General features: G+C 40.5%; 1 protein-coding gene across 1 annotated transcript in view; it reads left to right on the top strand.

The window, feature by feature from the left end:
* Adamts9 (ADAM metallopeptidase with thrombospondin type 1 motif 9) overlaps nucleotides 1-23,031 on the top strand; it is a 148,271-nt gene that overhangs the window by 9,976 nt on the left and 115,264 nt on the right. The window contains exons 4-8 of the mRNA XM_042680270.1: nucleotides 16,275-16,564; nucleotides 19,098-19,181; nucleotides 19,365-19,480; nucleotides 21,451-21,491; nucleotides 21,617-21,722. Coding sequence (XP_042536204.1) covers nucleotides 16,275-16,564; nucleotides 19,098-19,181; nucleotides 19,365-19,480; nucleotides 21,451-21,491; nucleotides 21,617-21,722 — 637 coding nt within the window. The remainder of the gene's footprint in view (nucleotides 1-16,274; nucleotides 16,565-19,097; nucleotides 19,182-19,364; nucleotides 19,481-21,450; nucleotides 21,492-21,616; nucleotides 21,723-23,031) is intronic.

Below are 23,031 nucleotides of genomic sequence, written 5' to 3'. Positions count from 1 at the left end.
ACGAGTCTATAATATACCGTGTATTTTTTTCTCACATTCATTTATTCATTTGCCTACTGAGCAAGTCCTATTGAACAACTCCTCTGAGCCTAAGAGGAGCCTAAGAGCTGCCCTTATTCTAGCTACTGTGTGACCTTATTTTGGAATAAAAGGTGAAACTAGATTAAGTGTGGTGACATATCTGAAATCGCAGCTACTCTGTAAGCAGAGGTAGGAAAATCACAGTCCAACCCCAACCTGGACCAAAGTGTGAGACTCTCTGAAAAAACTACCTAAAGCAAAGGACCAGGGGTGTGGCTTAAGTGGAAGATCACTTTCCTAGCAAGTGAGAGGCCCTGAGTTCAATCCCCAATAAGGCAAAAAAAGAAAAGAAAAGAAAAACCAAGTATAAGGTAACAATAGCATGGCCTGAGATCTAAGTATGAAACAATGAAATATATATTTGAATGTAAATAGGCAGCAGGCATTTACTGAATGGCAGATGAAAAACAACAAGAGGTTATTAAAGTAGCAAACAAAACACCACTGTAAAGAAAGGAAAAAATTGCAAAATACCATATAGCTTACAGCTCTCTAGTAAGCAGGTCATAAAGGGTTTGTGGGATGCCCACAATTACCTGCCGGCTAGTGGCGGGGCTGAGAATGGTGTTTCTGCCCTCTTATGCAGCTGTACCCAGTTCAGCTTGATAACTTGAGTTTTTTGAAGGTTTTTTTTTTCTTCTTTTTTTTTTTTTGGCCTATAAGTGCCTTTTCCAGGTCATCTCTGTTTTGTAGGCATCCTTGCATCTGTATATGTAATTGAGTATACATCTGAGTATATTTGCATTCATTTGTCTTTTCAATCAATTTGGTTCCATTGGTGAATCCCTTGGAGTTCAGGATAGGTGGGCATCTTCTTCCATGCCCATGTTAACTGCAGTGTCCCATTGCTAGTCTGCTGTGAAGTTCACCCAGCTCATCACCAAGGAGCTTATGGGAGTCCCTGCCTGCTTCTCCTTCAAACTGAATCTTTCCAGATGAAACCCCAAGTTCTGTCTCTGTTTGACCCAAACTCTCACAGGGAGAATTTAGTTGTTCTTATCAGTGAGCCACCCCAGGCTTCCCTGTAGACCAGTAAGAAGTAAGTAGGGAAAAGGCCAGGCTTTTCTGTGGCTAACATTTCCCCCTTCTCCTCCCTGACAGAAAGGCCAGCTGCCTTGGTTTCTTATGACATGACATGTAAGAATTACATGCTCCTTGCCCCAATACCATGCCTAAGGAAGTAATTGGACAGTTGTCCAATAATAATAATAACTTGTTATTATATCAAAAATGTGAACAAGCTAGATGTTGTATTAGTGGCTCACACCTATAATTCTAGCTTCTAAGGAGGCTGAAATCCAGAGAATTGAGGTTCAAAGCCAGCATGGGGGAATAATAACAACAAAAAAACTTGACCAGTCTGCATTTCCAAAATAATTAGCAAAATGCATGACTGAAGGTGTGACTCAAGTGGTGGAGCACCTGCCTAGCAAGTGCAAGGCCCTGAGTTCAAACCCCAGTATTAGAAAAACAACACAAACAGCTCATTAAAGTCTGTTGTAGACAAGATAGAATCCTATGCAGCCATTGAAAATGATGGCATTGATCAGTGTTCACAGACAAACGGATACTTATTAATTGAACAAACAGGTGATGAGCCAGCATGTATGATATGATCTCATTTTTTAAAGTGATAAGGTATATGTGGCATGCTTATATAAAGGAAATCGTTCAAAATAGCACAAAATAGGTACAGTGGTTATATATGGTTGTCAAAAACATAGGAAGCCTAATGTTTTGTGTTCTTGTATGTTTTATTCTGTGTGTGTGTGTGTGTATGCATGCGTGCATGTGCGTGCATGTATGTATGCACATGCCATTACTAGAACTTGAACTAGGGGCCCGACACTCTATTGGCTTCTCCACTCAGGGCTACCACTCTATCACTTAAACTATACCTCCACGTCCAGCCTTTTGCTGTTTAAATGGAGATCAGAGTCTCATAGACTCACCTGCCCAAGCTGTCTTCAAACCATGATTCCCAGATCTCAGCCTCCTGAGTTACTAGAGTACAGGTGTGAGCTACCAGTGCCAGACTTAGAAAACTCTTAAATTTTCATAGCATCTTCCCTTCAATTTCCAGTTCCTAAATGAATCTGTCAGTGACTAACATTTATTGGGCATGTACTCTGTCACAGGCACTACTGGAAGTACTTTACCTGTATGATACGTTTTAGTTCCTATCAAACTCTGCTTTGCGAGAAAAACTGAGACACAGCAAAGTCCACAGAGTTGCCTTGCTTCTGGTCATAAAGCTCCTAACCACACTTTGCAACCTCTCTGACATGAGCTAGTTAGGATTTTTCTAGCCTCTTCCCTGTGGTTTTCTCTGTGTTCATAGGAATTCATTTTGCTGGCAAAATTTTTTACAAAATTGCCTTCCTCAAAATGGACTTGGTTTGAGGAGGACTGCCTGGTGCTCAAAATCCCCACCAAGACCAATGACTCATAGTGGCCTTGTCTCTCCCTTCAGGCCTCTGTTGGAATATCTATTTATTACCCATTAGCCTCGGGGATCTCTTAACAATTTAGTATAGATTAGCTCATTACATTGGCTTCCCTAAGGATTGGGAGCAAAATGAGGGAAAGACTGAGGTCTGGACCCCGCCTCCCCCCCCCCAACTTTAGATCTCTAACTGTGGAACCGCTGGTGGGTTCCAGAGGGTGTAGAAAGTGGGAGGTGGCTGACTAATCAGGGATTTAGTTGGAGGTTTTCCTTTTGCACAGCTCAGACACTTGCACCAGCCTCTCAGCCTCCTGAACGTGCCAGGCCTAAGCTGTGCAGGGGACACTGGCGACACCCCAGAGTCCCCCTGCAACTCCCATGGAAATGACTGCAGGAGAGGAAAAAAGCAGGAAACACCTAATATTCCTTTCATCTCATTATTATTATTTTCCATCATTTTTGTGTGTGTGTGAGACAGAATCTCACTGTGTAGCTGAAGGTAGCCTTGAATTCACAACCTTTGTGCCTCAGCCTCCCACGTGCTGGGATTACAGGCCTGTGCCACCAAGCCCAGCTCCATATTTCTTTCCTTTCCTTTCCTTTCCTGTCCTGTCCTGTCCTGTCCTGTCCTGTCCCGTCCCGTCCCCTTTTCTCCTGTCCTCTCCTTTCCTTTCCTTTCCTTTCTTCCTTTCTTTCCTTCTTTTTTTTTTTTTTTTTTTTTGGATCCGGTCGTGGGCCTGAACTCTGGGCCTGGGCGCGCTCTACCACTTGAGCCACAGGGCCACTTCCGGCTTTTTTCTTTTTGCTTATATTTGCTGCTGAGGAATCGAACCCAGGGCCTCATGCATGCAAGGCAAGCGCTCTATCACTGAGCCACCTTCCCAGCCCCTTTTCTTTCCTTCTTTGCTTCTTTGCTTTCCTCCTTCCTTCCTTTCTGCTTTCTTTCTTTCCCTCCCTCCCCCTCCCTCTTTCCTTTTCTCTCTTTCTCTTCCTTCCTTCCTTCCTTCCTTCCTTCTTTCCCTTCCTCTTTCCCTCCCTCATTCCCTTCCTTCGTTTGTCTCTCTCTTTCTTTCTTTCTTTCTTTCTCTCTTTCTTTCTTTCTTTCTTTCTTCTTTTTTTTCTCTCCTCTTGTCTTTTCTTTTTCTTTCCTGCTCATCCTGGGTGTTGAACTCAGGGCCTTGGTACTGTCTCTGAGCTTCTTTTGCTCAAGGCTAGCACTCTACCACTTGAACTACAGCTCTACTTCCAGCTTTTTTTTTTTTTGTAGTTAATGGGATATAAGAGTGTCATGTATCTGCCTGGACTGGCTTCGAACCATGGTCCTCAGATTTTAGCCTCCCGAATAGCTAGCATTACAGGTGTGAACCACTGGCTCCTGGCCATCTTTTTTCTTTCAAAAATCTTATTATGAATATATTCAGCATATGTTAGAGGCACTAGTATAATTAACCATTATAAATGAACCATCCATACATAACAAATACCCAATATTTTCCCACATTTGCTTTTTGTAATTTTCCTTTTTGCTGAAATAGTTTAAAGCAAACCCCAAAAATGTCACAACATTTCATCTCTGAATATTCCAATATACATCTTCAAAAATAAGGACATCTGCCTATCTAGCCAAAATATTATCAAGGTGATCCAAATTAACAATGATTTCTCCCTGTCACCCAAGGGTATCTCAGTTCCTTTGGACAGTCTGATTAAAGCAAAAAGTCTGTACACTGCCCTTGGGATCACTTTTTACTGTTGTTAAGAATATCATGTTCTTTGTGGTCTAGTTTTGTTCCACATGGTCCTGTCTTCCTGTTCATTGCTTTTAGTCTTTCCTTCATCTTTACGATCATCTGGTCAGGCTGTAGTTCAGTGATTTGAAGATAGAGCTAGGCCCCAAACCTAGAGGTCTTGGAACCACTTAGCAGAGTAGCTTGCTTAAACAAAAGAGGCCGGGTAGTTGAGCTGGATTTCTACCCTTTTTCTATAGTATCTGAATAACCCTTGCTGGTTATTTCCTACCAATAGAAATATTCTCAATTTACATGAACAGACTCCTTTTCTACCATTTAAAGTTGTCACTCTCTCTGATTGAAGCTCATAAAAGCCAACTTGCATTTAGGAGTGGAGAGTTAGGTTTGTACCTGAGGTTAGGGCTCGCTGATGTCTGAAGGACTCACCTCCCTCTTCTGGCTGAGTATGACTATGGTTTCAGACAGCCAAGGGGCTGCCTGTTTACCAGCTCTCAGCCAATCATGGGGCTTTCCATCTCCTTCCCATCAAATCGTGGGACTTCCTGGCAGTCTGTTTCAGAATCTTGTCCTATGCTGAGGGCAAAGGCTGATGCAGATGCCTGCAAATTTGTTCCTCTTCCCAGGCTCCTCCTGAAATGGAGGAAGTATACATCCTTCCTTCAAAGGGAGGGCCCTCTGAATGCAGAGGGGTTCCTGGCTGACAGAGGCAGGTTAATCTGAGGACCCTGCAAACCTTTCATTTGAATGGGCTGTGTTTCCCAAGTAAGATATTGGAAATTTTCTTGGCTTTCTTTATGCAAAGGAACAAGCCCACTCATTCACTAAACTGCTATTTTGTCATACAGTACAGATTTTAAATTTACCACTTTGTGTCCAACACATTTGGATTCTTGTGGAGGGTCAGATTGTTACAAAAGGTTGTCATTGTTATTTATAAATGAGTCATTGATGGATAAATTTTTCCATATTCCTGTGTCTGGATCAGACATCTCTATAACGTTCATGAAAGTATAAATCCTTAATAAATAAAAAAAATGTCCCTAACTTCACAAAGAGGACTGTGTAGAAATATGAGACCTGATATATGTGCATATGAGATGGGTGGGTCTCAGAAAATAGCCAAGTCAAGTAAGGAACAGTGTGGATCCTTCCTCTTCTATTCTCTTCTTCTCATATGACATTAGAATTAGAATGAGAATAAGGTGTGTGTGTGTGTGTGTGTGTGTGTGTGTGTGTGTGTGTGTGTGTGTGTGTGTGTGTGTGTGTATACACGTACACCACTCCGGAGACTCAAACTCAACCTGGGCACTATTGCTGAGCTCTTTTACTCAAGACTAGGGCCATATCATTTGACACCCCCCCCCCCAAACACACAGATACACAAACATACACACACACACACACACACACACATACAGAGCCACTTTTTGCTTTTTGGTAGCTAATCAGAGATAGAAGTCTAATGGACTTTCCTGCCCAAATGGCTTTGAATTACAGTCCTCAGGTCTCAGCTTCCTGAGTAGCTAGGATTATGAACATGAGCCACCCGTGCCTGCCTTGAATTAAAGAAAGGTTTTGAAAATGCAGTTGGCATATGGAAAATATTCAGGTTGATGTTACTGGCCTCGGAGTTTTTCTGCTGCCATGTTTTCACAAAATCTTTTTTTAATTAGTATTGTCTTCCCATTTCTGTATTGTGACCCTATAACATTTATCCTTGTCATGTATAGTTCTTCACATTAAAAAAAAAAACTTTTGCAACTTTTTGTGTGAATGAAAGTTGTCCCTTCATGTGGGTACTTGCCTAGAACAGAGATTGCTGGGTGTAAATAACAACCAATCTATTTTTCAAAGCGGCTGAGCCATTTGTAGGGCCATTCATAGGGTGGGAAAGTTTCATGCCTCTTCAGCACATGGTATTATTGGTATTTTATTGATATAATTTTTTTAAATTTTAGGTCTTCTAATAGATATGTAGTAGAATCATTTTAACTTGCATATTCCTCATGGTTATCAACACAGAACATCTTGCATGTGGCATTTACTACTTGTGTATTTTGGGGGCACATGTCGGGCTAGGTATTTTTCCCATTTAAGAACATGCTTGTTTTCTTTATAGAAGTCTGAGAGTTCTACATATATTCCGAGTATGAGTCCTGGGTCAGATATGTAGTTTGCAAATGTTATCTCTCAGATTGGCTTGTGTTTTAAAACTTTTTTTTATTTGCAGTCAGTTTCCCCATATGTAGCTTTCTGTACCTGATGCATTGTAGGTGACATGCTCTCACAGACTCCATGGAGATAAGGTAGAGTTTCTCCAGGAAACAGGTGCAGAAAAATGAAGCAGAAAAGGCTTTTTAGACTTATTATTCAAAGCCATTGTCAAGAACAGCATTAGAATAGACATGGTGTTGTTTATATTTCCTATAGATGACCAGAAATAGAACTTGTGCTGTCCAACCAAAGTACTGGGGATATAGATGGTCAGTTGCATATTTAAGAATATAAGTATGAGCCAGGCATGGAGCCTCATGCCTATAATCCCAGTTACCCAGGAGGCAGTTCAAGACCAACCAAGGCAAAAAGTAAGCAAGGCCCCAATTCAACCAATTAGCAAGGCACTGTGGCCTATGCCTCTTATCCCAACTATTTAGGAAGCATAAACAAGCTATGTGTGGCAGCATAAGCAAAACCAGAGGCATAGGTTGCAGGATTGCAGTCTATAGCATAAAGCTTGAGAATCTATCTTACAAATAAAGTGAAGGAGCTGAGTGTTGGTGGCTGACACCTGTAATCCTAGCTACTCAGGAAGTTTAGATCTGAGGATTGCAGTTCAAAGCCAACCCGGGCTGGAAAGTCTGTGAAACTCTTTATCTCCAATTAAGTACCAAAGAGCCAGAAATGGCACTATTGCCCAAAGTGGTAAAACACACTAACCTTGAGCACAAAATCTTAGGGACAGTGCCGAGGCCCTGAGTTCAAGCCCCAGGACTGGCACAAAAAGAAAGAAAAGAGAGAGAGAGAGAGAGAGAGAGAGAGAGAGAGAGAGAGAGAGAGAGAGAGAGAGAGAGTTTGTGTGTAGATCCAGTGGTACAACACCTGCCTCATAAGCACAAAGCACAAAGTTCAAATCACAGTGCTACCCAAGTAAAAAGTGAACAATGAGGGAAAAGTTAGTCTTGAGTTTCAACAAGGGCAAAGTCTTAATTAAGCCTCTCTTTGGCCTTTGTGAATCTCAAGGAGAGGGCTATGGTTTAGAAATAGATTGTCCACCAAGGATTCGTGTATTGGAGGCATTGTCAGCTTGGCAATTTGAGGAAATGGGATTTTAGAGGCAGGGCCTAATGGGAGGTCCTTAGGACATTGTGGGAGTAGTGCTCATAAGGGATTTCCACGTCTGGAAAAAATGAGTTAGGTAAAGCTGGAGCCTGAGCCCTGGCTTGCTCTCTGGCTTCCTGTTTGTTGATACAATGGCTTTCTCCCACATCCTCACCTGCCATGATGCTATCTGCATATAGGCCTTCATCAAAGGCTGAACCAATAGGGCTACCCAGTTTTGGTCATTCTGCCTCTCAGATTGTGAGCAAAATGATCCCTTTTCTTTATAAAGTTACTTAGCCTCAGGTAATTCACTGCAGCAAAGAAAACCAGACTATTATATAAGTATGGATCACAGACATCAGGGTGAGGGGAGGATTGAGGTTAAGAGACTGACTATAGAGGAAAAAGGCCAGATAATAAAAAGACCTTAGTGGCCATTGGGAATGGACTCCACAATCCAAAATGGCCAGGGGCAATTGGTTTCCATCAGTGGGGAGAAAGACCAGTCTCTCCTTTTCTGCTTAGAGATGGAGAGAGTGTTATTCAAATTGTGCCCTAGTAAAATATAGGCTGGACAATGCTCAGTGTTTTATACCACTTCAAATAGATATTCATTAAATGTCGCCTCAAGTTGTTGCAAGGTATGAAGTGGAGATTAGAACTGCTACCATATAATGGGCTGCTGTGATGCATAATCAGGTTCATCTATAGGAAGTCGCTAGGGCAGTGCCTATGGTCATGGACTCTGTTTGTAAGAGTTATTCTTGCTTCTCATAGTTGTTTATTCCCACCCACCCACCCACCCAAGATATGTCTTTCTGTGCCTTAGATAAATGCACATGGGCACAGTCCTCTTTTCTGGGTTTCAGTCCTCCATCCTGCCTCCGAAGCAGGTATAGATTCCATATGTTTGTAAATTGTGCGAGCGAATAAATATGAACTTGTTTCTTTCTTGCAAGAGTTCTCAGAGCCTTTAAAATGCTGATGTTCATGGGGCAAATCCCAGGTATGAGTGCTGTGCCTGGTATTTAGTGAGCTAGGGATGGGTGTTTGGAAACACCTAGGGGAGTGACGTACCACAAATCACTCTCACGGAAACATGACTCACAAAGCAGTTCCCTGGCCTATGTCTCTCCCGCCACTGCCCAGGGTCTGGTCCCTGTCAGCTCTCTGCATGTTGTGTTGAGACTGGGCACATACAGTTTTTTGTTTAGTTTTATAAAACACAGCTCACAGTTTGTTGGAACAATTTGGTTTGGGAACGTGATTGAGAGTATAGCCAAGGAATTCACTGTGATTTCTAAAACTAGAAAATTGAAAACTCTTAAAATATTAAATCTTGTTGGCATTTTCATTCACACACAGTAATGTGTACACATTCAACAACACAACCATACCACCAATGCCCTTAGTTCTTGCTCAGCCTGGGTTCTAGAAGCACATGATTCTTTATTGACGCATGCATGGGTTTTGCGATGGATCTCTGCTTGCTTGCTTGCTGTCTCTTCCTTTCTTTCTTTCTTTCTTTCTTTCTTTCTTTCTTTCTTTCTTTCTTTCTTTCTTTCTTTCTTTCTTTCTTTCTTTCTTTCTTTCTTCCTTCCTTTCTTTCTTTCTTTCTTTCTTCCTTCCTTTCTTCCTTCCTTTCTTTCTCTCTCTCTCTCTCTCTCTGTAGCCTTCCCACTCCTCCCTCCCTTCCTACCTTCCTTTCTACATTGTGCTTATTTATTTCTTTGATCCCAACAGACTTTTTCTCTTGTGCACAAGTGGGTTTATTACATCTTTTCATAACACCCATTAGTGCAGATCTAAGCTCTGAGTAGAACCAAGATGGCAGGGAGATGGGACTGCTGTCTACTTCTGTCTTTTGCTGTCCATGTCATCAGCTGCCAAAGCTATCTGAGAATTGGGAGTGTTTCTTGCAGTTAGGTCTCATGATCTCACCCTGTCTTCTCACTCAGAGCACATGTGCTTAGAGTCAGGAGTGGAATTTTCTCCTAAGCAAGGATTGGTTGTTCATACCTTTAGACCTTCCTTCCTTCTTCCCTTTTTATTTTCCATTTCTGCTTCTGTGTCGTTTGTAAGATTCTTTTTGAAATAAAATAATTTTCTTTAATAAATCTTAATGCTAGTATGCTAAATAGAGCGGATATTTTTATCCTGTATGTTATTAGTAAGACAATAACCACTAATAATTTATAAGTTCTGTGCCTTATGCTAATGGGATTGATGTATTCATCTCTTTTACTTTTCATCCCTCTGAGATTTTCAGTTAATTATCCTCATGTTATTGATTAAGAAATTGAGGCAAGAGCTTGTCCCCAAGAAAGGCAGCTAGAATCATATTATGACAAGAATAGAAATCAAGGTGCATACAGCTCTAGTTTGCAAGTGAGAAACCATTCATGATTCCTGACAGCCAACCTCCCCTCTGGTGAAGCAACCCACGGGCTTTGCTCTGAAATCTTCCCTTTGCTCCTTGCTCTGTTATTCACTGGCCCAGTTAAACCACCAAGGCATGAGCTACCTAAGTACCTTAAGGAAATTTGGTTAAATTTTGATAAACCTTGTGAAAGCAGAGAACAATAATTAACTTTCTAGCAATTAATGTTCACATTTGAATCTCCAGGGCTCAGCCCCTGTGGTAGAAACACTTCAGTGAGTAAGCACTGAGTAACAGCCTGATTGCGCCTTTCAAAGTAATTCCAGTCTTTTAGTCATGCAGTGACCACATGTATTTTATGGTAAAAGGAGCTTGCTTAGAACCCTTTTTCTTTCTTTCTTTCTTTTTATTTTTGTCAGTCACAACACTTGAACTTGGGGCCTGGGTGCTGTCACTGAGCTCTTTTTGCTGAAGGCTAGTGCTCTGCTGCTTTGAGCCAAAGCACCATTTCCAGTTTTTCTGGTGGTTAATTGGACACTTTCTTGCCCAGGCTGGCTTTGAACCGTGATCCTCAGATCACAGACTCCTGAGTAATTAGGACTACAGACATGAGCCACTAGTACCCAGGCTTTTTTTTTTTTTGGGGGGGTTTGGTCGTGGGGCCTGAACTCTGGGCCTGGGCGCTGTCCCTCAGCTCTTCAGCTCAAGGCTAGCGCTCTACCACTTGAGCCACAGCGCCACTTCTGGCTTTTTTCTTTTTGCTTATGTGGTGCTGAGGAATCGAACCCAGGGCCTCAGGCTTGCAAGGCAAGCGCTCTACCACTGAGCCACCTTCCCAGCCCCCCAGGCATTTTTTAAAAACCAGAAATTAGCAAGTGTTTTGGCTGTAAAGTGCTTTTTAATGATGATAACATCTTAATTTTATAATGCTACATGTTAAAGGAGTGAACCCAAGTTTTATTATTGTTTGGTTGTCAACCTACCTAGGCTAGAAGTATCTGATAAAAAAAAAGATGTTCACAAAGAGAATTTTTAAAAAATGATTTATAAGTTATTCTGTGTACACGTCCTTATTTAGTTGTCAAAATCACCATACAATCGAAGCAAGTACTTATATCCTCATTGAAGAGGTCGGGAAGTGAGGCTTCTAGAAATAACTCAGTGAAGAGTCTGTAGGTGGTGTGGCGGATTGAAGTCTAGCCCCTTGATTGCTAGCCTGGGCTTCTTTTACAGTAAGATAAGGTCATGTCAGAAGTAAAACTAGACATACCCTGTGCTTGTTTGCCCTACTACCCTAACCCTTAGTAAACAGAATGTCTTTGAAATCATCATTATTGTAAGCCAGAATAGTGTTTTAAGTATGCTTTCCATAAATGGTCTCTTTTAGATCTAATTCACATTAGGACTTTATGACTGAGTAAAACAGGAAACCATGATGATACTGTTAATTCATTCCTGGGTTCCGTGCTTGTACACCAAGTACTGTGCTAGACTTCCCATTCATGACCTCTGCTTCTCAGAGCAACTCTATAAAATAAGTACTAAGTCTGTAAGTGGAAAAGAAAGGTTAGCTAAAATCAGTGTGGTGTGCAAGGTAAGTAATCCTAGCTACTCAGGAGTCTTGAGAGTTGAGGATCATGGCTCAAAGCTAGCTCAGGCAGGAAAGCCTGAAAGTTAATTATCACTAATTAACCACCAAAAATAAATAAATAAATAAAAACAGCCAAAAATGGAGCTGTGGCTCAAGTGGTAGATTTCCATCCTTGAGCAAAAACTTAAGGGATAGTGCCCAGGCCCTGTGTTCGAGCACCAGTACACACACACACACACACAAGCTTCTGAATGCAGTTTCTTGGTTCTTCATAGCAGTGCTTAAAACCTCACAGTTGGTGGTGGTATAAGTATCATTGCTTTCTTTCTGATGATATCAGAGCCAAAACAGTTGAAAAACAAATATAAATTAAAAGTCCTGGTAATTCCAGGTAAGGCCCCATGGTGTCTGTCTTCTGGTCATGGACATACACAACTGCCTGTTAGAACAGTTTTAACATGTCTAAGTTGGTTTATATGTAAATGTGAGATTCGTATGACTATTACACTTTTCTTAGCTTGCAGATGTGGATTTGCTATGTTAGGATTTGATTTCAACAAAGTATTTTAGGGTTTTTTGGTTTTGTTTTTTTTTTTTTTGTCAGTCATGGGGCGTGAACTCTGGGCCTGGGTGCTGTCCCTCAGCTCTTCAGCTCAAGGCTCTACCACTTTTTCTGCTTATGTGGTGCTGAGGAATCAAACCCAGGGCCTCTTGCATGCAAGGCAAGCACTCTACCACTGAGCTACCTTCCCAGCCCACTATGTTAGAATTTGAACAAGGCTGCATAGCTGTTAAGTTATCCAGAAAAGTAGACACAATTAATTTATAAAGACTTCTTGAAGAGGAAAGGGCACTAGAAAATGATGCCTATTTTGGGGAGGGGGGGGTGAAGGGAGAAAGGAAGGTCTTATTTGAGCTCAAAGAAGAGGTGGGAGAATGAAGAGACACTTTGGAAAACAATTCAATAGTTCCTCAAAATGTTAACTATAAGAATTGCCACGTGACCCAGCCCTTTTTAATGTCCAAAAGGAAAATAGTTCCACCCAGCATTTTGTATGGAATGTTCCTACCAGATTTATTTATTCATTTGAGTTTTTAAATGTTCATCATTGACAGCTGCTCAAATATAACATGGTATGATCCTTACAGCTGAGTATTTGGCCAAAATGAGAAGATAATAAAAGGATGAATGCTATCAAAGTACCTTATAGAAAAATGTCACAGTGTAACCATTCTGTACAACAACTGAAATAGACTAAAAAAAAAGTAATGGAGTATGCATGCATGTTAACATTAACAAATCTTGAAAACATTTTGCTGGAAGAAGGAGAAGGAATCCATACGTAAAAAGCCACATAGTGTGTGACTATATTTATATGACATGCCAGCATAGTAATGCATCCATGGAAAACATAGCTTAGTGATTCCCAAAGGCCAAGAAAAGGAGAGGAGAGGGTGTAACTGCTAATTGATATAGGATTTCTTTCTGGGAGTAAAAGTATTTTAAAGTTGAATAATGGCTATTAGTAGTCTCTCGATTCTGAGGCTCTTGATTAAAATCATTGAATTAATTTGCTGTGAAAGAATGAATCTAGTGCTATATAAATTTTGTCTTAATAGAAAAACTGATATTGAAAATAATAAATACAAAACTTTGTTGAAGAAAAAAACAAGAGCGAGAATACTAAGACCTTATCTACTGTATTTTCTGAGGAAGAAATTATATTTAGCCCATTCTTATAAAGCTATTAAGAGTGACACTGTAAATTCCTGAAATATGAAATTCAGTTATGCTAAAAGGTCAACAAAGAAAAATGTGGATAGCTTCCTTTTTATTGAAGTTTATATTTTTATCTAAGGATATGTGTACCCCCTTGCTGGAAATTATTCTGTACAATGATATCTCTGGGAAGCAAAGAAACTGAGTAGCTATATAAGATATAGTGGCTGAGTTTCTGTGTGTCATTTCTAATGCTAAAACTAAAATTTCTTGACCAAATTGTGAAAGTGCTAGAGATTCATTAGACAAGGTAGATTAATAAATATGCTTCTAACTAATTAAGAGAGGAGATAGATGGATAGAAGATTGAGAAGTATCATATACTGCAATGTATTATTTTTGATTCTCATGAAGTAATTTTTTCTTATATTTTGGTGCCATATACAATATCCTGAATTATTTCTTTGATACAGAAATTTTGTATGAAGTATCTTTTAGCACTATTAGAATTTGTATGAATTGTTCTCTTTTAGAACTTTATGCCTTTTATGATTGTTCTTTTAATTTCTGTTGCTTTATTTAAGTAACCAGATGTTGTTTCTAATTAGTGCTTTGATTTCATCCTCAATTTTCCCCATGCCTAAGTCCCTTCTGATGACTCTTTTTCTTGGTGGTTAAGGAATGAATTGCATACATGTCCTGACTGTTTTTCTCACTACAGTTATACTATTTTCTTTAAGTAAATATAATCCATTAAATCAGGTTAGGCTTATTGGAATATATTTGGATATGATTTATCCTGGCACTTTCACATATATGGAACTTGGTCCCAGTTATAAAAGCCACATCATGAAAATATCTGCCATGAACTCTGTTTTCCCCAATTCAGATGGGAATCTATCAATCAAATCATAAAGCAGTGTCGATTCCCAGCTGTTGAAAAGTTTGTTCAGTGGAAAATTGAGTCCAGTTTGGGGTGTTGATAAAATACTACCTGATTTCCTGTACCCCACCTGCTGTCTTGACTTTGGACAACTTGTTCAAAGTTGTCTTTTTTTAGGATTTCTTTTTCTCATCTGCAAAATAGAGGTAATTCTCTCAGTTTCATAGTCGTATGTGAGGTAAAATACATAACAAAATGTAATTCAACCTTAATGAAGCTACTCCAATGCCTTGCTTGTACTTGATGCTTGATTTCAATGCATTCTATATTTGTGTGATACTTAAAAATCACTTGGAAGGCTTAGCATCCTCACAGCTCAGGATACTGAGATCTGGAGATCAGGATTCAAAGCCAGCCTAGGCAGGAAAGTTCATGAAGCTCTTATCTCCAATTAACTTCCAAAAAGCTAGAAATGGTGGTCTAGCTCAAGTATTATAGCACTAGCCTTGAGCACAAAAGCTCAGGACGGTGTTTAGGCCCGGAATTCAAACCCCCAAACCAGCATATACACACAGATACACACAGACACACACAGACACACACACACTCACCACCTAGAAGACTAGGGGAGGCCCATGACATTGATACATCCATGTTTGAATATGCTTGAGAAGCTAGAAGAAAAAGTGGTCTAATGTTGAATGCCAGCTGTACCAGGCTTTGAGTTAGTCATCATAGCTAGAGTTGGATTATATATATTATTGTTGTTTGACATATGTCACTTATTTATCACTAAAATGTTCAAGTTGAGCAAAACACATATCCTAGCCGTAAAATGTTTCAGCATTCCAAGAAAATGGTCAAATATTTAGAACCCCTCAAATATGAAAGCACTTACAACCAAACTTTTTATTTGTGATTTTGGGTATAACAAATTCTCTTACTTAGATCTTAGCTACTTTTTAATATATATATATATTTATTTATTGTAAAAATGTTGTACAGAGGGGTTACAGTTACATGAGTAGGGTAATGAGCACATTTCATAGCGAGCATTGTTACCCTCCTTTGCTTTCTCCCTACCCTCATGTCCCTCCGCACTTCCCCAACTCCTCCCGAGGTCTTAGCTACTTAAGAATGCTTCGGTATAGTTCCATGGTTTATTTTAGATTATGTTAATGGTATTGAGGCTCACATTTATGAGCTGGTAAAATACTATGTTTACTTCAAGTGTATTTTAGTGAACACTTTTCTGGCTATTTATTATAATGTGGTCAATGATTTGACAACTAAGTAGTAATTTTCAAAATTTCTGATTACTTGAGGATCTTGTTCAGTAAAGTTTTAGAGACTGTCAGCACTGCTGGTCTCTGGACCACGTGTTCAGTAGCAAGACTATAGAACCTAAGAAGTGTAGGCAGGAGCTAGGAATACAGAGAGCTGGTCTACCATTATAAACCAATTCCAGTTGCTGGCCCATGCTCTCTGATAGCCTTAATCAACTTCAAGTGGGCCCTGAGATAAATTAATTACCAATTTAGAAACATTCTACAGCAGTGATTGTGTTCTTCTATTTCAGGTATGATAGTGATCTAATAAACTCCCGTTCTTCCTTGTTATTTGTTTTCTATAGTTCTTTCTATTGTCTACTACCCTGCACACCACTTAGACCTCTTTCTGTTGTTAGTGATTGGAGGTAGAAAGTGGTATACATGAAGCATTGTCACCTCATTCTTTAGCATTCTGTAAGTGTGTTGTTGGCCCTTACCATATGTATGGTACAGAACAATGACTGAGACTTGCTCAAATTCCAGAAAGGTTGTTGTTGCCCAGTAGAAGGAACCACATGCAGTTATTTCCTTTAACCCTGTGCTGATTTTTCCAACACTACCTTAAGCATTTATATATTTGTTTAATTTTCTCAAGCCTTCCATAGTGTGCATGGAGTGCAGATTGCCTTCCGCTCTGCCACCTGTAGTCTGAAGTTTGTTTTGCATGGAATTCAATTATGGAGACGTCACCTTAGGATGCATCAAATTAAATTCTCACTATGAAATCATTGTGGCTTGACGTGTAATGCAGGACATCTCATTTGTTACAGAGCACAGAAATAGTCACCGTAAAGACAAGAGGAAAGCCAGAACAAGAAAATGGGGAGAAAGGAATGACCTGGCTGAGGATGTGGCCATACTAAACCACAGCCTAGCGTCGCAAGCGTTCTCGGCCTATGGTAACAGGACGGATGACGTGAGGAAAACGAGGTCCCACCGAAGAACCAAACGATTTTTATCCTACCCACGGTTTGTAGAAGTGATGGTGGTGGCGGACAACAAAATGGTTTCATACCATGGAGCCAACCTTCAGCACTATATTTTAACCTTGATGTCCATTGTAAGTATGTTCTGAAGATGATGATGCCTCAGCATGCCATTGGGGGATGGGTGTTCCCTATTCCAGGGCTGGCATTCCAACCATTCGGCCAAGTCACTGAAGAGAAGATAGGATTATTCACTGGTTACCTTTTTATAATGATGGTAGTGGTTATCAAGGTAGTGTGTATTTTTACTTAGAAGGCTCACAGACAAATCCTCCTAGCAACCATGCTAGTTTGGGTGATCATCTTCTCTCTTGGAGGTGTGAACATTGAGTCTCAGAAGAGTTAGGTCATTTTGCCATGGTTGGATACAGCTAGCTAGCAGGTGGCATGTGTGACCTAAATTTTGCCTGTCCACTTCCTCTTTGTCCAATTATGAACTTTGCACACCTTGGTGTGGCTGTCCAGTAATACTATGTGGAGCTTTTTTTCCTTTAATGCAATTGTCCAGTTCTAGTATCTTATTCAGCATGCTGATTAAGTACCTCTGGGGTGAATCTTAGGAATACCCATATGTGTATGCGTGCTTAAAAAATCAAACAGAAACATAAACTATTGATAAATAATGAATGCCCTTTGCTACGCAGGTTTCCCAGCCTACTCCTAGAAGCAAATATTTGCTGCTTCTAACCAGTACTCTTTAGTAGAAAAATAATGCAAACCATGTTCCATTTAAGATTTTCTCATCAGCACAGTATTTTAAAAAGTAATGAGACAGGTCAAGTTAATTTTAGTAATACATTTTATTTTACACCCAAACATCATTTAACAGCTATTTCTAAGGATTTTACTTTCTTCGTTCTGAGTCTTTGATATCTGGAACATGTTTGAATCTTCTGGTGTATCTCACTTTGGGCATGGAGTCAGTGGCCAGTATAGTGGGCTGTATACCTATGGATATTTCTTGTTTTGTTTTGTTTTTTGGGTCTGGTCGTGGGGCCTGAACTCTGGGCCTGGGCGCTGTCCCTCAGCTCTTCAGCTCAAGGCTAGTGCTCTACCACTTGAACCACAGCGCCACTTCCGGCTTTTTTCTTTTTGCTTATGTGGTGCTGAGGAATCGAACCCAAGGCCTCATGATGCAAGGCAAGCGCTCTACCAATGAGTCACCTTCCCAGCCCGACCTCTGGATATTTCTTAAGCAAAGGTGTTTGCGTAGATAATTGGTCTTCCCTAATGGCCACCTGACCACATGGATCAGAAATACTTTTACTGAACATATCGATACTTTTTTCTTATAACTTGCTTAAAAATGTAACACCTTTTACATTGTGTTAGTAATTAGGTTATTTAGCCATGATTTAAACCACACAGATGCATAGATTCTGCAATTCACAGAATTCTATAGGCAGAATTGATTCTAACATGCATAGACTCTATGAAGAACAGCTGGCCATTTTATGTAAGTAAATGTGAAACCTTTAGATCTTAGTATACCCACAGAATTTTAGTCAAATTCCTATAGATGTGGAAAAATGACTTTCCAGCTTTTTTTAATAGAAAGAGAGAATTCTCATATATTATCATTTTATACACTGCATTAAAAAAATTAGATATTGTTCTGTTCCCCTCCACCCTTATTACTATGACAAGCCTTTCTATGGAATGACCATAATTTACCTCATTTTAACAAATTTCCCAGACGCATGTGGAGAGGCACCATGCTTGGGAATGTTGCTTTAGGATTCTCCTTTGCTTCTCATGGCTTATAGTGCTCCTTACCTTTCCCCTACTGTTGTGGGCCACTCCCCTATACTCTTGCAGCCCTTCCTCCCTTTCCTCTCCCCATGCACCTGCTCGGCTCCATGTGTGTCCAACTCTCCAGCTCACTGATATTCTGAGAGGGAAAACAACCAATCTAATTGCATATCCAACCTTGTTGCTTCAGATTTTTCATAGGAATGTTGACTGCAAATGTAGGTTTTCAAATCAGATGGCCTAGGTTGAAGTTCTTTTTTTGCTGCACCACTGTCTAGCCTGGGACAAGTTACTTAATTTCTCTGAGCCATATTGTCCTCCTTGTTGCACAGGAATTGTACTAGTGCCTTGCCTAGATCTTGATGTGGGTACCAGTTACAGATGCATATGTAGCTTTTCCAAAGGGTCTGTCCACAATCAGCATTCGGTAAATGTTAGCTCTCACCATGAAACATTATAAAGCTGCACAAAAATCGGTCACACAGGTTGTTGAAGGTACAAATGGGTGATAAGCAATCACAGCAATCTAGGATATCAAATGGAAGGAAAGGAGGTTGTGGGAAAATTAATATGCAGTGTTTTAGTATAGAGAATTATTAAGTCATGGGATAATACAATTTCAAAGGGAAAAAATAACTTGGAATTTAAAGTTGTTTGAATTCATTGTTTACCTAAAACTGCCATCTGTGAATTGCACAAGGAGACCTTCATGTTAGTTGGTAAATGTTCAATCAGAACTACAGAATGTGTATGTCCCATAAAATGTAAAGAGAGGGATCCCAATGTAGGAAGTGAATTGCTTGTTTACTTACACAGAGTTCACAATTAACTTTGAAAAATTTATCTCGGTTGCAGGTAGCCTCTATCTATAAAGACCCAAGTATTGGAAATTTAATTAATATTGTTATTGTGAACTTAGTTGTGATTCATAATGAACAGGTAATAAAGTTTTGTTTCTTTTCTCTTTCTCTTCTTCTGTCTGTATCCGAAATGGCATATATCCAATTGGCATTGGTAACATAGACTCACCATCCTCTCTCTCTCTTTCTCTCTCTCTTTCTCTCTCGCTCTCTCTCTTTCTCTCTCTCTCTCTCTCTCTCTCTCTCTCTCTTTTGTATTCAGGAAGGACCTTCTATATCTTTTAATGCCCAGACAACATTAAAAAACTTTTGCCAGTGGCAGCATTCGAAGAACTCCTCAGGTGGAATCCAGCATGATACTGCTGTACTTGTTACGAGGTATATGGATTTCTGGTTCCTCAAATCTCTGGCGTCAGGTGAAGTTGGTAGGATGGGATCTTATGTTACTGGTAGCCAGCATCAGTCCAGTGCTGCTCAGCTTACACACTGTTAACATTTTGGATCAGATTAGTGTGTGTGTGTGTGTGTGTGTGTGTGTGTGTGTGTGTGTGTGTGTGTGTACATGCTAGGACTAGGGCTTGAACTCAGGGCCTAGGTGCTGTCCTTCAGCTTTTTCTCTAAAGGTTGGTGCTCTGTCATGTGAGCCACAATTCTACTTACAGCTTTTTTGGTGGTTAATTGGAAATAAATGGACTTCTTAGTAGCTTCGAACCTTGATCCTAAGATCTCAGCCTCATAAGTAGTTAGGAGTATAGGCATGAGACACTAGCAGCCAGCAGAAGTAGATAATTCTTTGTCCTGGAGACTGCTCTGAATATTTCAGTGTGTTTGGTAGCATCCCTGGCTTCTGCTTACTAATATATAGTACTCCCTCCTCTCAATGGTGACAGCCACTCATGTTTCCAAACACTGCCAAATGTCCCCCTAGGGCAGGTGAGTGGACATAGAGAAGCTGGCTGGCTGAGGACCTGTATTATGTAGGTGTCAGGTAAGGACTTGATGTATTATGCAAGCCTGAGAGCACAGACTCTTATCAAGCTGGGCAGCTGCTGCTCTTCTCAAGCTGGTTTTTGTCACATAGGATCTGAGCCCAGCGTTGCAAGCTTGTGGGATTTTGTTTTGCAAGAAGTCAGGTGCAGGGAATATTTTAGCTTGTGAAATCTCCCAAGTTTTAAATGAGAACTTCTATTTCAAAAACACATTAAAAAAATTCTCAAGGCAACCAGGCTTTCATTCACTGATGTCTCACACTTACATAGCCTAGCTACTGAGGAGGCTGAGTTCAAAAACAGCTAGGACAGGGGCTGGGAAGGTGGCTCAGTGGTAGAGTACTTGCCTCACATGCATGAGGCCCTGGGTTCGATTCCTCACCATCACATAAGCAGAAAAAACCCGGAAGTGGTGCTTTGGCTCAAGTGGTAGGGGGCTAGCCTTGAGCTGAAGAGCTGAGGGACAGCACCCAGGCCTAGAGTTCAGCCCCCACAACCAACAAAACAAACAAACAAACAAAAAACCCAGCTAGGACAGAAAAGTTCATGAGACTTAAATCTCTAATAACCTGTTACTCAAAAAAGCTGGAAGTGCAGCTGCTGCTCATACGGTAGAGCACCAGCCTTGAGTAAAAAAGCTAAGGCATAATACCCAGGCTCTTAATTCAAGCCCCACTACACACACACACACACACACACACACACACACACACACACACACACACACACACACACACACACACACACACTCTTGTACAAATCAACAAAGAAGGATCTACCCTGATTATTCCCCTCACTGTGGGCCACCTCTGATCTGGATACAAACTCTTTGTCTTTTTATTGTTTTTCTTTTCCATATTGTGGATTGAACCCAGGGCCCTTGCTCATCTAGTGCATTCACTCTACCACCAGCTACAATCCCCAGCTTACCACTTACTTCTCCATAAACTTTAAATGCAAAGTATTTAGTGCCTTAGAATGACTTACTTATTCCTGGGTAATTGGAGAAAGTCCTGGTGGGAGAAGTTTCTAGTTGCTCTGTGGCTACACAAAGCATTAGCAGCAAACTTGTTAATACAACCTTTAACCTTTAACTCAGTGCTTCCTGAACTTTATTGGGCTGCCAAACCCAAGCTTTGTTAGTTGTCTTTTCAGGATATCCCTCCCTGAAAGGCATGCTGTTAGGAAGGCCTAGAAGACTTGGAAGTTGGGGTTGGAGGCACGGCTCAGTTGGTAGAGCACTAGCTAATGAGTGAAAGTGGCAGGTACTGAGTTGGAGTCCCAGTCAGATCTAAAAAGAAAAGAAAAGTATGTTCTTGTATTTAATGTTGTCAAAGCCTAAGTCTGCTTTGCTTTCAGACAGGACATCTGCAGAGCCCATGACAAATGTGATACTCTAGGTGAGTCCCGGCTTCATGTCCTCTTGTGACTAAAACGATTTATTACCATTTATTATTCCAAGCCACAATTGTTTTTCAAAGTAAATTCTTGTTTTGCTTTGCCTCTCACCCACCTGTTCTAATAGGCCTTGCTGAACTGGGAACCATTTGTGACCCCTACCGAAGCTGTTCCATTAGTGAAGACAGTGGGCTGAGCACAGCGTTTACAATCGCCCATGAGCTTGGCCACGTGTAAGTTCCCATTCAATAATTGCATGTAATTCACTGCCGCCGCATCACATTTTTGTTCCTTTGATCAGTGACTTTGAATTGACATTAGTGGTTATAAGATGCTTCCCAACTCACAATGGATTTTACAGGGTTGGAAGTTTTGAATCTGATGGGCAGAAATGACGTTGAATAAGTGCCATGCAACCCTCTGCAGCCAGAGCTGGTGTGTGTCTCTGGTTGAACTGCTCATGCAGTGTCTAATAATATTCTCGTTTCCTACTCAGAACGGAAGGAATGGGGCCTTTCCCTTCCTTCCTCTGAGGTGGGAGAGCTTTCCTAGCTCAACATCTTGGTCTGGGAGGGTCTTACAATATTGTCCTGGTACACAGATTTTCAGAAACCCAAGTCCTTCCTGATTTAAGTCATCCATGGCTGGACTTTGGACATTTAGAATATGGAAACAGTAATAGCCTTTGATTGAAAATGAGCAAGGATTCAGAGGAGTCATTTTCTAATAAGTCGCTAAGTGGCAATTATGAAATGGCTTTTCCATTTGTTCTGTAGAGACAGCAGTTAGAAGATGAGGCAAATTGGTGTACATTTATTAGAATTTCTGATTTTTGGACTGTTATTTTCTAAAATAATTAAAATACGCTATTTTTGAAATAGTATTCTTGACAGGTAGTATAACATAGCTTTATATCAATTTGTATATCTGATGTTAACTTTATTCAGAGCCAGTAATTATCCATTAAGCAAGATTTTTCATTTAAATAATTTTTTTTTGGGTCCGGTCATGGGGCCTGAACTCTGGGCCTGGGCGCTGTCGCTTAGCTCTTCAGCTCAAGGCTAGCACTCTGCCACTTGAGCCACAGCGCCACTTCCAGCTTTTTTCTTTTTGCTTATGTGGTGCTGAGGAATCGAACCCAGGGTCTCAAGCATGCAAGGCAAGCGCTCTACCACTGAGTCACCTTCCCAGCCCCCATTTAAATAATTTTTGAAGGTCCTTTATAATTCTTACTAGTTACACAGCAAGTTACCTGTGTTCCCCCTTGCCAACACTACACCAAGTGTCTCCCAATTCATAAATAATGGACATAAATTTTTTTAAAGACCTATCGAGCCATATTATAAGAGCATGCTCCTTTTCCAAAGGGAATATTGTCAGATGCTCAGTGTTTAGAATGCAGAAGAGCCATGGCTTTTGGTGAGGCAGACCTGCCTAGTCGACTTCTTCTTGGACTTTGTGATTGCTGAGGCACTTTTATGAGATGCAGACTCCTCAAACAGTGCTCTAGTTCTTTATCACACCTGAGTAGCCGTGTGACCT

Source organism: Dipodomys spectabilis, unplaced genomic scaffold (assembly GCF_019054845.1).
Source record: "Dipodomys spectabilis isolate Male_0828 unplaced genomic scaffold, ASM1905484v1 ptg000054l, whole genome shotgun sequence".
Taxonomy (NCBI): Eukaryota; Metazoa; Chordata; class Mammalia; order Rodentia; family Heteromyidae; genus Dipodomys; species Dipodomys spectabilis.
Note: the sequence above shows the minus strand (reverse complement) of the source record. Positions and strands in the feature narration are given on the sequence as shown.